The sequence below is a fragment of the Chiloscyllium plagiosum genome, unplaced genomic scaffold, assembly GCF_037043375.1.
Source record: "Chiloscyllium plagiosum isolate Xiang-an unplaced genomic scaffold, Cpla_swu_hap1 HiC_scaffold_4, whole genome shotgun sequence".
Taxonomy (NCBI): domain Eukaryota; kingdom Metazoa; phylum Chordata; class Chondrichthyes; order Orectolobiformes; family Hemiscylliidae; genus Chiloscyllium; species Chiloscyllium plagiosum.
Genome location: NW_028270142.1, coordinates 88,606,860 through 88,624,267, shown reverse-complemented (window position 1 = coordinate 88,624,267; position 17,408 = coordinate 88,606,860). Strand labels below are relative to the sequence as shown.

The following is a 17,408-nucleotide window of genomic DNA, read 5'->3' as shown; positions in this document are numbered from 1 at the left end:
TTTATCTAAATTAAGCTCCATCTGCCACTCCTCAGCCCATTGAAATGGACAGGACCTGACACGTTGACCTATCCAGCTTGTCTTCACAACTACAATGCCTTATGTAACATAGCTACTCCACACCAGACCTCTCAAGTGCCACGAAATAAAGCACACAAAGAGAAACTGCTTCGCTCAGTTAAGGCAGGTAAGAACCTGAAAGCACTGTGACCTACTAAGGAAACTATCATGGTCTCAGACTGACATCCAATCTCCAATAATATGGGTCTCAGATCGCATCTTTACTCTACACCCTTCCTCTATTTGTGGCCTTCCTCATCCTTTGCTCTCTTATTTCCATTCCAGACAACCTTTGTTGAAGGCCTCCTAACATACAGTCTCTTAATTTTGGTGTTTACAATCAGAACTAAAACATATTAATCAGATCTTATTGTTGAATTGAGCAGAACGAGGAAATCTGCTTTTTCATACAGCATGAATGAAAACCTGCTATTACTGCACCACCAACACCACCGAATCCCACCTTCTCCTGCTCCACCCCTTTCTGTAAATACTGAAGTCATCTTTTCCAACGATGAAATGGAAAATAAAGTGACTAATCTGGAAATTCAGTTAAATCCTTTACTGTTTTGTTATCTCTCTAATTACAACACTGCTGTCTAATATTTCCATAAAAAGAAAACATATTTTTTATTGGTTAATCATTATGAACCTCTGTAAACTTTGGTCTCATCTCTTTCTACATTATTGTGGTATTGGAAGGCTTTCCACAATAAGTAGTGAAAATTGAGCTTGCACATGTAGTTAATGTCCCAAAGTCATAGAGGTGCCCCAGTACAGGTGTCCCCAGTCAAACACTACATCACAAATGTGCTTCCAAACAATAGGAGAGAATGATACAAACATACGTGACAATATGGACAGGACTAGACAATTTGACCTATCCAGCTTGTTCTCAACTACATTGCCATGAGCATCACAACATAGGTACTCCACACCAGGCCACAATGTAATCAAATGTAAATACACAAAGACAAACTGCTTCCCTAAATTAAGCCAGATGATAACCCAAAAGCATCATGATCTACTGAGAAAACCTGGTGTTGGTGATGTGTTACCATAGCTGAAAAATGTGTTGCTGGAAAAGCGTAGCAGGTCAGGCAGCATCCAAGGAGCAGGAGAATCAACGTTTCGGGCATAAGCCTTTCTTTTTCAGCTCTGATCTCCAGCATCTGCAGTCCTCACTTTTCCCAATGTGTTACCATAGTCTTAACAGACCAAAGGAACTGCTCTCTCATGGGAGAGAAAGTGACTGGTGGTGATTTAACCTGAGGGTCACCAGACCTCAGGCGAGGGAAGAGGTTGAGAAGGAGAATCCTTCATGGTAATCCCAAACCAGTGGTGGGAATTTAACCCATGCTGTTGGCATCCCACTGCTCTGTAAATCAACAATCCAGCCAACTGAGCTAAACCGATTCCCACTGAGAAAACTATTATGTTGTAATTGTATCAACTGTTATACACGTGCAAGACTTCAAGCATACAATTTTAGAAAATGAATGCATAGTGATGGCAGGATTTCATGATCATTTCTAATGATCAGTAAAAAAACTCCCTTAAATGATTTACACTAATTCAAGAACAACCGAGAAGGTACATCAGATAAAAGCTGTCTTACGTTCTGTTTTCCAACAATATTATCAAATGGAAGTTCAGGACTCCAGGAACCTTCAGTAAATGTTGTGGCACTGTTTCTACTGTCAGGAGGTGTACTGGATTCTTTCATAATGTCTTCAGGCAAAGTCAACAGGCTTTCTTCTGGTTGCTTGATCAGGTACGATTCAATATTGTGTTTTCTCAGAAACTCATTTCTCTCTTTCCCATGCCCTTCTTCAACCTCATAATCATTATTTAGACAATCCAGTGTCGCTTTAGAAATGTGAATCCTCCTGCAAACAAACATATGATCGGAGATACAATCAGTTCCCTCCAATGAACCATCCCGCCCACAAGTGTTTATAACAAGAGCGTTTTAAATTTATTATTCAAAGAAGAATAAATTGCTTATGCCTTGTATAAAGGTCATGATATCTACCCAGGGATTCCACCAGACTCCAATTTGTTTGCAATATCAACATCCCAGGACCAGACATCAAATTGCCATTTCCGAAGCCCAAGCACTCCACAAAGCACCGATCCAGAGTGTATTCCTATACGCATATCAATCTCATGTTTTGTGTGGACTCTCACATATCTAGCCAAAAAAATGAGATAAAAATTACTGAAGTTTTCAAACATTAAAACAAGCAAACTACTATAACCTTATAATTGTAAGGCAAATACAAATGGATAATAGCTTCAATAAAACAGTGATGTAAAATCTTTAAGTGGTAATATTCAACAAAATTATACCATCACATATATATTAACAAACAATCACATTTTAGTTAAGGGTCAGTTTTCCATTTGTGCATTCCTGTTTTAAAGTAATTGCCCGCACAATTAGCAGATAATGCAACTTTTAATCTCTCTTCATGGACAATGCCTAATGCTCTGTTGTGTATTTCCAGCATTTTCTTTTTAATTTCAGATTTCCAGCATCCGCAGCATTATGCTTTTCCTTTTACTGTTAGTTATTTAAAGTTTAGACATTTATAACATTTGCTTAATTAGTTCAATTAACAAATATTTGCTGCAGAAAAATTATAGTCTTTTTATCAACAATTTAGTGTCTTCTTCAGTGTTACTTATGTCTTAAAGGCTGGACCTTTCCAGACAGCACACGCTCATAAATTGAGTTTGAAAGCACAAGAGGGATTTTGAACTGGCAAATCATTACAATAAAACACATTATAACCCAGTTGCATGTGACACTTAAAGTACAATGGTGACATTTTGTTGTGTTTAAGTGCCAGTCATTTCTCAAGAGAGAACTGTTAAATGTCAAAAAGTGAATCTTAGTCATAGAGTCATAGAGATGTACAGCACGGAAACAGACCCTTTAATCCAACTCATCCATGCTGACCAGAAATCCCAATCTAATCTAGTCCCACTTGCCAACACCCGGCCCATATCCCTCCAAACCCTTCCTATTCATATACAATATTCATATACCAGATGCCTTTTAAATGTTGTAATTGTACCAGCCTTCATCACTTCCTCTGGCAGCTCATTCCATACACACACCACTCTCTGTGTGAAAAAGTTGCCCATTAGGTCTCTTTTATATCTTTCCCCTCTCACCCTAAATCTATGCCCTCTAGTTATGGATTCACCCACCCCAGGGAAAACACCTTGTTAATTTACGCTATCCATGGCCCTTTATGATTTTATAAACCTCTATTAGGTCACTCCTCAGCATCTGATGCTCTAGGGAAAACAGCCCCAGCCTATTCAGCCTCTCCCTATAGCTCAAATCCTCCAATCCTGGCAACATCCTTGTAAATCGATTTTATGATCAGTTCTTGAGGCAACTGTCTTCACCTAACCTAATGGCCACAGGTCTTCTCTTTACCTAATCTTTAAAATCCATGTATTAAAATAAGATATCACACATTGATGCTTACGTGTTATTTTTAATATTAAAACCGTTCATGAAGAAGAAAAATAGACCCAGTGTACTATAAATTGGCATTAATCAAACATTGGAGTTACTAACCCATGTGGATTCTGAAGGCGGGCAAGGAGTAATGTTGGTGCTGCCACCACTTTGTTATGAAGTAGCAGGGGGTCCAGTGACCACAGTACTGCTGGCTGTATTTGTGCTCCAGAGGGGGCTGTATTGTAATGTACTAACATGTGGTATAGTCAGTGGCTGTATTTGTGCTCCAGAGGGGACTGTATTGTAATGTACTAACATGGGTATAGTCAGCCTTCTGCTCTTAACAGCAGTCTGTCCCTTTTAAAGGCATTGAGTACTATTGCTATAAATTATAATGTGTACATATGAAAACCAGAACAGAGAGACTTTTCAGTGTAACAGATGTAACAGTGGAGGTATTATTTTTGGGAGTGGACAGAAGGAGGTAAGCTACTGTTCCTTGAAGGTTGGGAAGCCAATTTGGAGCATTTTCAGAAAGGGTAGCAAGTAGAGGTTCAAGACAGTCTCTTCACCTGGATCTGAGGAATTGGCTGAAGTGCCACATGGTACAATAATCTCACTTGGACAAAGTCAGTGAATCCATCTTCATCCTTTTACACCAACGTCTTATGTTTCACAAAGTAGCACAACCCATTACTCACGCATCAGCACTCGCTGGTACTCAGGACATGGACCTAACATCCAAATACTCAACTTCATTCTCACAAACCTACCATTGGTGGCAGATTCCATCCTACTCAGAGCTGCATCCACATGCCCTCAGCTATTCAGCTTTTGCAGGCACCTCTTCCCTCTTTCTTCTCGGCTTAGAATTAAAGGGAACAGCGCAGAAGCAGTGGAGAGCAAGGATATTGCATCTCCTAAAGATTACAGAGATAGCCTACAGCATCATGAAACTAACTGCCTTTGCCATTGCTGAGATCATTGAGGATGATGGCATGTTCCTGTCCTGTACCCCTTGGCAACCTCCTCGCGCCTTCTCATCCTGTGATCTGAGGTAATGAGTGAGCTGTTATTGGTGTGACCATGAGCATCTGTTGCTTCCCACTTCTCTCACACCAACTTCAGGTTTTCTATTTTCAACCATTGCAGCAGCCCCAGCAGAATGCGAGAGAACAGCAGCATAAAACTGACAAGCAGGCCTCCTCACTTGGTCTAATATTTTCAGACACTAGCATAACTACCTTTCAGGCGAGTGAGTAGAATGTGCACATTGTAAACCATTCGGGCCTGAGTGGGCTGCAGCTCTACCAGGGCTAGTAGGCATATTATCAGCTAGTTTATCAGATGGTGAGGTCAATGAACATTTCCACCACAGAGGACTCAGATAAGGGTTTCTGAGTGTGGCCACAGACAGAAAGGTCTAAGTCTGAAATGTGTAAATAACCATGATCAGTCGTGATAGGCAAGGAGAGCCTCAGCAATGTCTTGGCCACTCAGACACTATCTGCCCCAGGGTTGGCTCCAGCACTAACAAGCCTCACTGCCAAGTAGGCTCCCTCTACCCGGGCTGCAGAACCCGGGACAACTCTCAGTGGAAAAAGCCCTTTTGAGGGCTCTTTGGTGACACGGGGAACATTTTGCACTATATAAATGTATGTTTGGATGAATATGTTTTGTATTGTGCTCTATTTGTTTGTTTGTGCCTCTGTGTAGCCCTGATTGGTACAGTACCATACGTAAAGTCATGCCACAGAATGGAACATGGATCAAAGTCTGTGTCGAAAGCCTACTGCAGTGTGTGATAGCAAGACAAACAAGGTGTATATGGGGCAATGGGTTCTGCTGGCACCATTGCCTATCTTGATCAAAACATCAATGTTCTTTCCCCAGCCTCTGAATGGATAAGTGTGGATTAAATGGTCAGTGGGATCTGTTTGGGCACGTGTACAGTATACAGGGAGCTAATGCATTAGAACTGTTGGGGAATAAGGGATCTCAGTGTCTGTCTCCTGTGCAGTGTGTAGGGTCTGTGTGGAATTCATGGAATAGATCCACAGAATTACACACTTTAAAAAGGCCTTTCAGCACATCAACTCTGCACCCACAAAAAAAAGTATTTAAATGTACACTCGTCTCACTTTACAGCACCTGACACATCGCCGTGAATGTTTTAACAATACCTGGTTCCAGCCGAATTATTTTTACCCTCTCAGGCAGTGCTTTCCAGGTTCCCACTACCCTCTGGGTGAAAAAACTTTTTCTAAAATCCCCTCTAAATCCCTGCCTTTCATCTTACAGCAATACCCTTCAATTAAGGGGAAAGGCAGCTTTCATTCCACTCTATCATTAACCCTTGTATTCCTATATGCCCTCAATCAGGTCTCCTCTCAGTATTTCTATTTCTAAAGAAAAGAACCAGAGTTTGTCTAGGCTTCTTTCAGATCTAAACTGCTCCCTCCCAGGCAACATCCTGGTGAATCTCCTCTGCACCTCGTTCAGTGCAATCACATCTAGACTGCTCTGCCTCAGTTAGGTGGAAGGATGAGTCAAAAGCAAAACATGGTTTAAAGCTTGGCAAATTAATTTAAATTAGCAGTAATTTTTGCCTGTTTTACTGACACACTTATGAACTTCCCATTGTGAACAGGAGCATTGTTCACAGCCTCACTCTAAAAGCTCAAACAAAAGTTTGCATTTCCAGATTATTCAATGTTATTTCATGGTAGGTCTGAAATAGTTCTCAAAACCAAGACTTCTTGTTCTGTGTTTCCAGCAAATCTATGTTGGATCTGCTAATGATGTGGACAGGCTTGGGTTAGGAGTATAGAAAGGTGGCCATGCCCAGTGACTCCTATTAATTTTCTCAGCCTCCTTAAAATTTCTGCGACATGCAAGAATAATGCATTTATAGAAGTAGTAACTAAAATTCTTACAATGCTAAAAAATTGGACTTGCATAGCATTAAAATTTACACCAATATTCAAAATTACACTGCAATTTTAGAAAGAGATATATAAAATATAATCAATGATAACAAGTTGGAGATCTTGCCATTTTTACTTGCATCTCCAATAAAGCTTTACAAAATTGAGATAAATGAACAGAGACTCTGTGATGAATGATATTGGTTTAGACATAAATATTGTCTAGAATATTAAAGGAACACATCTGATTTTTGTCAAATAGTATCATTTTATGCCAACTATGAGAGCAAATGGGACTTTCTTTAACATGTTATACCAAAAGCTACCACCTCTCAATCTGAGATTTAGGATAATAAAGTTACACAATAAAGTAAACCCACATAATACAGTTGTGGCTCAGCTGGTGAAACTGTCTCCTTTCAATTAGAAGGTTATGGCTGACATAATTTTTTTTAAAAAAAGGAGTAAGTGAGGACTGCAGATGCTGGAGAGTCAGAGTCGAAAAGTGTGGCTCTGGAAAGGTACAACAGATCAGGCAGCATCCGAGGAGCAGGAGACTTGACGTTTCAGGCAGAAGCCCTTCATTGGGAACGTGAATTTTAAAAAAGTATTTTTTTTAAAAACTCAACCTGCTCAGCCACAGTAGGACATATCTGCAATGCAAGATAGGACCAGAACCCAGTCTTTCTTGCCCAGAGGTAGCAACAAGAGAACTATGCCATGAGACTCCAGTTTACACACTCAGGTTTCTAGCGTGGGCCTTGAATTCCCTAATCTTCTAACTTGGAAGCTAAAGCATTACCACTGAGGTGACACTGATACATTTTAATAGATCTACTGCAAGTATAGTTAACTGGGAGGTGAGCAAAATAGATGTTTTATTAATTAAATATGTTGGCGGGTTAAATAAGTATCACAAATTTTCTTGCATAATTTACAAATGCCATAAATCCACAAGTAGCATGCTCTAGCTACAAATTGGAAACCAATATTTGTACCAATACACAATTTTTATTGTTGACTGCACATTTAACCACTACATTTTATTATTCTAATTGTAATGAGTCAAAATATTAATGTCCAGTCCAGTTAAATATAAGAAACATTTAAATCCCCAGGAAAATCAATATTTAGTGTGTTTATTCATTTCAGTAATAATCATTATTAAATGCTTTAAATGCATTACAAACAGGAAAGTCTTGCGTTTCTAGCACTGATCATGACTTCAGGATTTTCCCTGCTAAAAAGCCATTGAGATAATTTTGAACTTTAGCCACTGTTGCAATATAGAGAATAGATCAACAATTTTTTTTAAAAATTGCAAAATTTCACAGACATCAATATGATAATAACCTGATAATATTGTTGTTCTGTGATGCTGACTGAGGGTTAAAAATTGGCAAGAGACAACGTTCTTCGAAATGGTTCTTTAAAATGGAATTGCTTACAACCACTGATAGGACAATAGGATTTAATGTCTCATCTGAAAGCAGCATCTCTAACAGCTCAGCTCTCCCTCAGTACGAAAGAGGAATTTCATTTCTTATGATTTGTGCTCAAGTACCGGTGGGCGGCACGGTGGCACAGTGGTTAGCACTGCTGCCTCGCAGCGCCAGAGACCCGGGTTCAATTCCCGCCTCAGGTGACTGACTGTGTGGAGTTTGCACGTTCTCCCCGTATCTGCGTGGGTTTCCTCCGGGTGCTCCGGTTTCCTCCCACAGTCCAAAGATGTGCACGTCAGGTGAATTGGCCATGCTAAATTGCCCGTAGTGTTAGGTAAGGGGTAAATGTAGGGGTATGGGTGGGTTGCGCTTCGGCGGAGCGGTGTGGACTTGTTGGGCCGAAGGGCCTGTTTACTGTAAGTAATCTAATCTAATCTAATCTACTGGAGAAGCCCTTAAACCCATAATGTTTTAACTGAGACATACAGTTTCACCAGTTGAGCCACAAATGATATTACTTATGTTTAGTGTATTATGTATCTATTGTGTAACTTTATTATCTTAAATCTGCACTTGTAATATGCTTCAGCATACTTGCATAATTGTGATGAAATTACCTTATTGCCTTGATCATGCTAAGACCCATTTCAACACAGCAGTGTGCGTGGTCTTGACGTGGTTCAGGAAGTCCAGAAACACAGTAGTAGCAATCTCCCAAGATCTTAATTCTAAGGCAGTGATGCTCCTAAAATATTATTAAAAATACATTAGTTTAACTACTACACTGTACTGTATAATTGTGTTAGTGGAACTCTTTACATGCACAGATGCATCATTTTCATCATTTAGCATTTATTAAGCCTCTGACAAATTTGCTGAGGGAAGAAGCAAAAATCGGTAAATTTCTCTTCAATGATCAAATGTATTAGATCAGTTGTCTGGGGAAAAGCATTACAGAAACTGTAAGAAAACAATCTCAAGCATCCTTTACATATCACACCTTACTTAAAATAAGCAGGCCACATAGGAAGCACTTAAAAATATACTTAAATTCAAATTTAAGTAAGTACATTTTGTTAGTAAACATTGTGACACATTACAACAGGTCACATATTAGAAATGTATTATTCTGTCTGGAAAATATAATTGCATAAATTACAGATAATATGCAATGTAAATGAGTCTTTCAGCTAATTATTGAGTACCAAGGGATATGCCCTATTCTAAGGAGCAAGACCTTCTTAGAGGTGCTATATTTCTCTGCCAATTTCATTACAAAACACAGTATGGTTGAAATTAGTCTTTGCTTCTGGCAAAAAATGGACTGAAAGCAAACTGGCATCAAATGGAGAAAAAATGATTTTAATTTACCCATCTGCTGAAAGATGTATAGATACCGTAAACAATTGCTTTCTTAAACAACATGCAAGCAGAAAATTACAGCTAAAAAGACACTTGGACATCAATGGTCAAAATATCATTAGAACTGATCAAGCAAATCAAGAAAATATATCAGATGGCAAACAATATTAATAAAATTCATTGAGAGATTGTACTGAAGAAACGTTGATTAGAAATGAAAAACTCTTTATTCTTATGCTCAAAGGAAGCAAGTCTCCAATATTATAAGTAAAGTCAATAGTAAATAAAACCAAATAGATAGCTCACAGAGAATCCAAAATAGGTATAAGACTCAGCTCTGAAGCCAATCCTAATCTTCACAGCTCAAGAACCCAGCACTTGGATTATGTTTCAATGTCTTATCTGACAGCTGCATCCACAGCTTTCCCCGTTCATCTCAAACCCTGCTCAAATTAAATTCAAGAAGTAAATAGAGTCTTGTCGGGTTCCTGGTCTGGGACTACCTCTTGGGGCTTTAACCCTAATTGTACTCAAGCACACCTGTCTTTGGCAGGTTTATATCCATATTGTGGAGCACTTTTAGAATAATAAACTCAGAGAGGTTAAGTAACTTCACAGAAGCGAAAATGAAAAAAACTGATTTTTTTCAATTAGATAGAGTTGGGGCAGAAAATGTATCCATTATGAGAGGTAGAAATAGTCTAAGGGTTTGGAGCTTTTTTTTTGGAAGAGAGATTAACTTCTGGAATAATTTGACAGAAAATGCAGCAAGTGTAATTTCACTGCCAGTAATCAACAGGGAGTTGGACAAGTTTTCAACAGTGATAAACATGTGTATGCACAGAAGACTTTTGGGTTATACTTAATACCCTAGTCACCAGCTTCAGAATCAGAAACAAATTTCACAGAAATTTCTCCTGGTCCAGTCATTTTATTTTGCCTTTTCAAAATATTGCATGATGTGGTGGTCACTGTTAGAGTTGGAGGATAGTGGGCAGAATATGTAAATAGTTTTCAAAAAATACAGTGCCTTGACAGGCTCTGAAAGACCATACATCGTATGGCACGTATTTTTACATAAACTTTGGTCATGTGCTCTAATATTACCTTGTGTTGTTCAGTGTCAAATTGTCTTTGTGAAGCTGCTTGGAACAAGTTCTTACATTAGAAGTGTTAACTAAAAGCAAATTGTTGTTTACAGATTTTCAGTGCCTATTTTCTTCAATAATAAATGAATTTCTTCTGATTAAAATGCACTTTGACAAGTCTAGCTGTAACTGCCCATTGCAAATTAGTACTTAGCTTTCAACACTATGAACATTTCACTGATTATTGAGTTATGTATCAGGTTTTTCTGATTATTAATTCAAATTAGTAGAGAACCCTGACCGATTCTTTGAAGAACTGTTTAAACAGGTCCAGAAATGGCCACAAAGTATGGGCAAAGGTACTAAATGAGTACTTCTGTCTTTACCAAATTTAAAAAAAAATGATAGCAATGGCTCAGTTGAAAAGGTGGATATTGAGCAACTGAGCAGTACAGTGATAGATAAAGAAGAAGTGCTAAAGAGACCGTTAGCACTCCAGGTAGAAAAATTGTCAGACTCAAATGGGATACATCCTAGATTGCTGAGACAGGTAAAGGAACAAATTGCGGAGATGTTGACAGAAATTATCCAGACCTCTTTGAAACAGGATTAGTCCTAGCAAACTGAAGGACTGCAAAAGTGATGTAGTTGTTTAAGAAAAGGGCAAAGGGTCACCTAGGAAACTACAGACCCATTAGTTTGACATCAATAGTGGAAAAACTGACAGAGGCCATAATATGGGATAAGATAAATATACACTTAGAGAAAAATATGTTAACACCACACAGTCAACATGTCATGTTGACTTTGTCAAGGCCAGGTCATGTTTGTCAAATTTAACCAAATATTTTGACAAGGTGACATAGGCAGTGGATGAGGGTAGTGCTGTAGATGTTGTATATTTGAACTTTCAGACAGCTTTTGTTGCCACATGACAGGTTGGTTAGCAAATTAGAAATGTTTGGGATTGATGGATCCTTGGCAGCGTGCATTAGAAGTTGTCTAAAAAACAGAAAACAGAAGGTAGGTATAGAACAGCGTTTCTCAGAATGGAGGTGAGTTGAAGATGGTGTTCCCCAGGGATCGGTGTTGGGACCTTTGATTTTTCTGATTTATGTAAACAATTGGAGATGAGTGTTGAGGGTAAAATCTTTAAATTTGTAAGTGAGGGAGAATAGTAAATTGTGAGAGGATGATGCTGAGTGACTTCAGAGGAACATTGACAGATTGACCAAATGAGCAGACAACTGACAGATAAATCTCAATGCAGAGAAATGTGAGGTAATGCATTGTGGTCAAAGAAACACAGAGCAATGGTACAACTTGAGGGGAGTATAGGAGCAGAGGGACCTCGGGGTTCACGTGCATAATTCTCTGAAGGTGGCCAGCGAAGTTGAAACAATTGTTAAGAAAGCTTATTGGATCCTTGGGTTTATAAATAGAGGCATAAAAGCAAAGAAATGATGTTATACTCTAAACATCATTGGTCAGACCACACTTAGAGTATTGGGCTTAATTCTGGGCATCTTATTGAACGAAGAATATTAAAGCCCTGGAGAGAGAGCAAAGGAAATTTATTAGGATTACATCAGGAATGAGGGATTTTAGATACAAGGAAAGATGAGAGAAATTGGGCTTATTCTCCTTGGTGCACAAAAGATTAAGAGGTGACCTAATTGAGGTTTTCAAAATTATAAACAATTTTGACAGGGCAACGAAGGATATTCTGTTTCACTATTTGGTATGTCAGTAACTAGTGGTCACAATGTCAAGCTTGTCAGCAAGAGAGCTAGGGGTGGAATGAGGAGAAATTTCTTTACTCAGGAGAGCTGTTAGGATTTGGAATGCACTGTCTGGGAGAGTGGTGAAGGTAATTCTATAGGAGGTTTCAAAAGAGAGCTTGACATAAAGTTGCAAGTGACACATTTAGACGGCTACGGAGATAGGGCTGGAGAATGGAACTAGCTGGCTAGCTCTTTCAAGAAGTCAGTACAAACAGAATGGGTCAATATATCTCTTGCTGTACTGTAAATTATAGAGTCATAGAGATTAGATTACCTACAGCGCGGAAACAGGCCCTTCGGCCCAACCAGTCCACACCGACCCTCCAAAGAGTAGCCCACCCAGACCCATTTCCCTCTGACTAATGCACCTAACACTATGAGCAATTTAGAATGGCCAATTCACCTGACCTGCACATCTTTGGACTGTGGGAGGAAATCGGAGCACCCAGAGGAAACCCATGCAGACACGGGGAGAATGTGCAAACTTCACACAGACAGTTGCCCAAGGCTGGAATCAAACCTGGGACCCTGGTGCTGTGAGGCAGCAGTGCTAACCACTGAGCCACCATGCCGCCTACAGTACAGCATGGATGTATAGCATCTCCATGACTCTATAATTTACAGTACAGCAAGAAACCATTTGACCCATTCTGTTTGTACTGGCTCCTTGAAAGAGCTAGCCAGCTAGTTCCATTCTCCAGCCCTATCTCCATAGCCTTCTAAATTTATCACTTGCAACTTTATGTCAAGCTCTCTTTTGAAACCTCCTATGGAATTACATTCACAACTCTCCCAGACAGTGCATTCCAAATCCTAACAGCTCTCCTGAGTAAAGAAATTTCTCCTCATTCCACCCTGAGCTCCATTTCTATGATTCTAATTAGTAGATACACTGTTATCATTTAACTCTACAATTACTGACATCCCCCAATGGGCTGATACTGATCTTGTAACATTCAAATGAATCTTTTGTAGTAACATGATATCATGCATATATGCATACATATAAACAAATTAGGAACTGGAATAAGCCATTTAACACTTCAAACCTGCTGCACCATTTGGTAAGATCATGGTTGATCTGACTGTGGCCTCCACTTGGCTTTCCTATCTACCCTATTACCTTCTAAATCTCTACTTCAATTCAGAATCTAACTTAGCGTTAATGTTCAATGACTGTCTCTCCACTGCTCTCTGGGGAGGAGAGTTCCACAGAATAACAACCCTTTCAGAAAACAAGAAATCTTCACATGTTAATCTTAAACAGGAGAATCCTTATTTTAAGACTGACTCTCCTAGTTTGAGTCTCTCAGAAGAAACATCCTCTCACCTTACCAATGCTTTGTAGCAGAATTTCCCTACGTTTACACTCCAATTCCATTACGAATAAATGGCATTTTGGAAGTAGGTTCTTAAAAGTGGGCACAAACGATGCACCTTTGGCAGGACGTAAACATACCTAATCAGTGATTTTTCTTTCCATTGAAGTCAATGACAAAAATCGAACAGGATTTACACTAGGTAGCCAATCTGATGTTGGTGTTTCTCAGCCCATGGTGCACAACCTAATATTCAAATGCAATCTCACAAATGAAATGGTATATTTTAAAATACCTTGCTTTAATTTCTATATGATACCCTTTGCTATACTGTCAAACAGTCTATTTTCTTTGCAGGTAAAAACAATGACTGCAGATGCTGGAAACCAGATTCTGGATTAGTGGTGCTGGAAGAGCACAGCAGTTCAGGCAGCATCCAAGGAGCTTCGAAATCGACGTTTGGGCAAAAGCATCTGCAGTCATTGTTTTTACCTCATTGATTTTAACCCTACTGCGAATCCTCTTGCAAGGATGTCTGCCTTGAAGAAGTTTTCCTCCTCTCTCTACAAGAATCTCAGGGAGTCCCTCTCCCACTGCAACTCTCAGGTCATTTCCTCTGCCCTGAAGCTCGACTTTCTCCCCACCCCTACCCTCCTCTAGCTTATCTCTCCACGCTTCAGGCTCACTGCCTTTATTCCTGATGAAGGGCTTTTGCCCGAAACGTCGATTTTGAAGCTCCTTGGATGCTGCCTGAACTGCTGTGCTCTTCCAGCACCACTAATCCAGAATATTTTCTTTGCAACCTGAGAGAATAAAGTTGATTAGATCCCCTCTGTACGGAAATAGGTTCTTCAGCCCAACAAGTCCACACTGACCCTCCGAAGAGTAACCCACCCCCCTCTGACTAATGCACCTAACACCATGGGCAATTTAGCATGGCCAATTCACCAAACCTGCACATCTTTGGACTGTGGGAGGAAACTGGAGCAAACCTACACAGACACAGGGAGAATGTGCAAACGCCACACAGTCACCCGAGGCTGGAATTGAACCCCGGTCCCTGGTACTGTGAGGCTGTAGTGCTAACCACTGAGCCACTGTGCCACTGTGCCACCCTTGCTGAGATTGCTCACCAAGATTCAGCAATGCCCTGTGGCATTAAAATCCCTCCACCTTGTTCCTACTGTGTGTATAACCCATATCCCACTTTTGACAGATCATGTCACTTTATATTTACCTACATTTAACATACTTGCTATTCATCTCTGCATAAAGCAAATATCTCTCTGAATTTGTCAATGGTGATTCTAGATAGTTGCCACTGACCCTGCTGTGCTGTCATTCTTAAGTTTAAACAACTTTGAAATGATTTAAAAATCATAAATTTGGTAAGTAGAAATATGGAAACAATGTGAACCATATTTTTGAATAAAAAACACAAAAAGCCAAGAAATAAATCCTTATGAAAGAGTTGGTTGGCCTTTGATTAGTGACCTGTGCTTGAAAACTATTTCTCCTTATTTATTCTTTCAAAACCCTCTCAACACCTTTATCTCACCTCCTTTTATCCTTCTCTGCTCCAAAGTGAACAACTTCAGTTTCTCTAGTGTCCCCATCATGGTTCCCTCTAATTCGTCCTTCGTTTGCACAGACTGCTGAGGTCCATGTGTGACAGGACTTCCGCATTGCCATGATGTGCTGAACATTAGAATAGCTGTGCCCATGCGTAGCCTTGAGGAAATGCTGCTCCGCATAAAAAAAACAATGAATCCTGACCCTCTGTCTTTTGTGGTGTTAATCAAATTTCATTCCACTTTATCCCGAATATTCTTTGTGCTCCTACCTTGTGCAATAATCTTTTATGAGGCACCTTGGTCTCCTGGAAACCCAAATACACTATATCTATCTGTTCCCCTTTATCAACTCTGCTCATTATATCCTTAAAGAACTCTAGCAAATTTGTCAAACATGATTTCCCTTCCACAAAATCATGCTGACTCTGTTTGATTGCATTAAGCTTTTCTCAATATCCTGGTATTTCTTCCTATAAAACAGATTATGTGTCTGCTTCAGTCCCATTAGTTTGTCAATACTTTATCCCTTGTGATAGAGACTGTTGTAAGATCTTTCCTCCTATTAGCACTTTGCTCATCTGTCATCTTTAGGATGTTTATTGTGTTCTCCACCATGAAGACTGATGCAAAGTATTGGTTTAAATTATCTGCTATTTCCGTGTTCCCTATTATTCAACGATTCCACACTTACTTCAGCTCTCTACAATTTTTTATACCGAAAGAAGCAATAATGGGAGACTGGTTAGCAAGGTTAGATCACATGGAATACACAGAGAACTAGCCATTTAGATACAGACTGGCACAAAGGTAGAAGACAGAGAGTGGTGTTGGAGGGTTATTTTTCAGACTGGAGGCCTGTGACCAATGGTGTGCCACAAGGATTGGTGCAAGGTTCATTTATATCACTTATATAAATGATTTGGATGCGAACACAGGAGGTATAGTTAGTAAATTTGCAGATGACACCAAAATTGGTGATGTAGTGGACAGCAAAGAAGGTTACCTCAGAGTACAACGAGATCTTGATCAGATGGGTCAATGAGCCAAGGAGTGGCAGACAGAGTTTAATTTAGATAAATGTGAGATGCTGTATTTTGGAATGGCAAATTATATTGGAAAGGCAGGATTTATATACTTAATGGTAAGGTCCTAGGGAGTGTTGCTTCACAAAGAGTGCAAGTCCATAGTTTCTTGAAAGTGGAGTCACAGGGAGATAGGTTAGTGAAGAAGGCATTTGGTATGCTCTTCTTTATTGGACAGAGCATTGACTATAGGAGTTGGGAGGTTATATTGCAGCTGTACAGGACAGTAGTTAGGCCACTTTTGGAATATTGTGCACAGTTCTGGTTTCCCTCCCATAGGAAGGAGGTTGTGAAACTTGAAAGGGTTCAGAAAAGATTTACAAGGATGTTGCCAGGGTTGGAGAATTTGAGCTACAGGGAGAGGCTGAATAGGCTGGGGGTGTTTTCCCTGGAGCATCAAAGTCTGAGGGGTGACCTCATAGAGGCTTAAAAATCATGAGGGGCATGGAGAGGGTAAACAGATTAGGTCTTTTCCCCTGGGTGGGGGAGTCCAGAACTAGAGGGTATAGGTTTAGGGTGAGAGGGGAAGGATTTAAAAAAAGATCTATGGAACAACTTTTCACCCAGAGGGTGGTGCGTGTATGGAATGAGCTGACAGATTAAGCGGTGGAGGCTGGTACAATTGCAACATTTAAAAGGCACCTGGATGGGTATAAGAATAGTAAGGGCTTAGAGGGATATGGACCAAGTCCTGGAAAATGGGATTAGATTAATTTAGGATATCTGGTCAGCATGAATGAGTTGGATTGAAGGGTCTGTTTCTGCGCTGTACATCTCTATGACTCTTGTTATATGTTTTGTACATTTATTATCTATGAACTTTCATAATTCATCTTCTCCTTCCTTATTAGCTGGTTAGTGGTTTGCTGCTGGTTCCTAAAAAATTCCCAGTTTTCTGTCTACCATTAGCTTTCATCACTCGGCATGCCTTAGTTTTTGACTGGATTGTTTGATTGGCCTTCTCTAAAGCGGTAACATCCTCCTAAATTATGGTGCATAAAATTGGCTATAAGAATCTAGCTGATATCTTACTACTATTTCATAAAAGTTTTTATTTTCTTACTTCTGTACTCTTTTCCTTGTTGTACAAAGGCACGAATCCAATCCATCTTTAAAACAACCTTGCTCCTACAAAGATTTATGTAAATACAAACCCTGGTTCCACTATTCAATTCCCATTAAAACTATCATTTATTTTATTTTTGCCATTCCTCAACCTTCCTGCCAAAATAAATCACTCCATATTTCTCTACATTAGATCTAATCTGCCATGTGCCTATCCATTTTGT

At 39.6% G+C, this 17,408-nt stretch overlaps 1 protein-coding gene across 6 annotated transcripts in view; it reads right to left on the bottom strand.

Moving 5' to 3' along the window:
- adcy8 (adenylate cyclase 8 (brain)) overlaps positions 1-17,408 on the bottom strand; it is a 123,609-nt gene that overhangs the window by 90,620 nt on the left and 15,581 nt on the right. For all 6 annotated transcript variants that reach the window (XM_087986461.1, XM_043688255.2, XM_043688254.2 and 3 more), the window contains exons 5-7: positions 8,528-8,655; positions 2,096-2,254; positions 1,679-1,949 (exon numbers count right to left, since the gene is read on the bottom strand). In XM_087986461.1, coding sequence (XP_087842587.1) covers positions 1,679-1,949; positions 2,096-2,254; positions 8,528-8,655 — 558 coding nt within the window. The remainder of the gene's footprint in view (positions 1-1,678; positions 1,950-2,095; positions 2,255-8,527; positions 8,656-17,408) is intronic.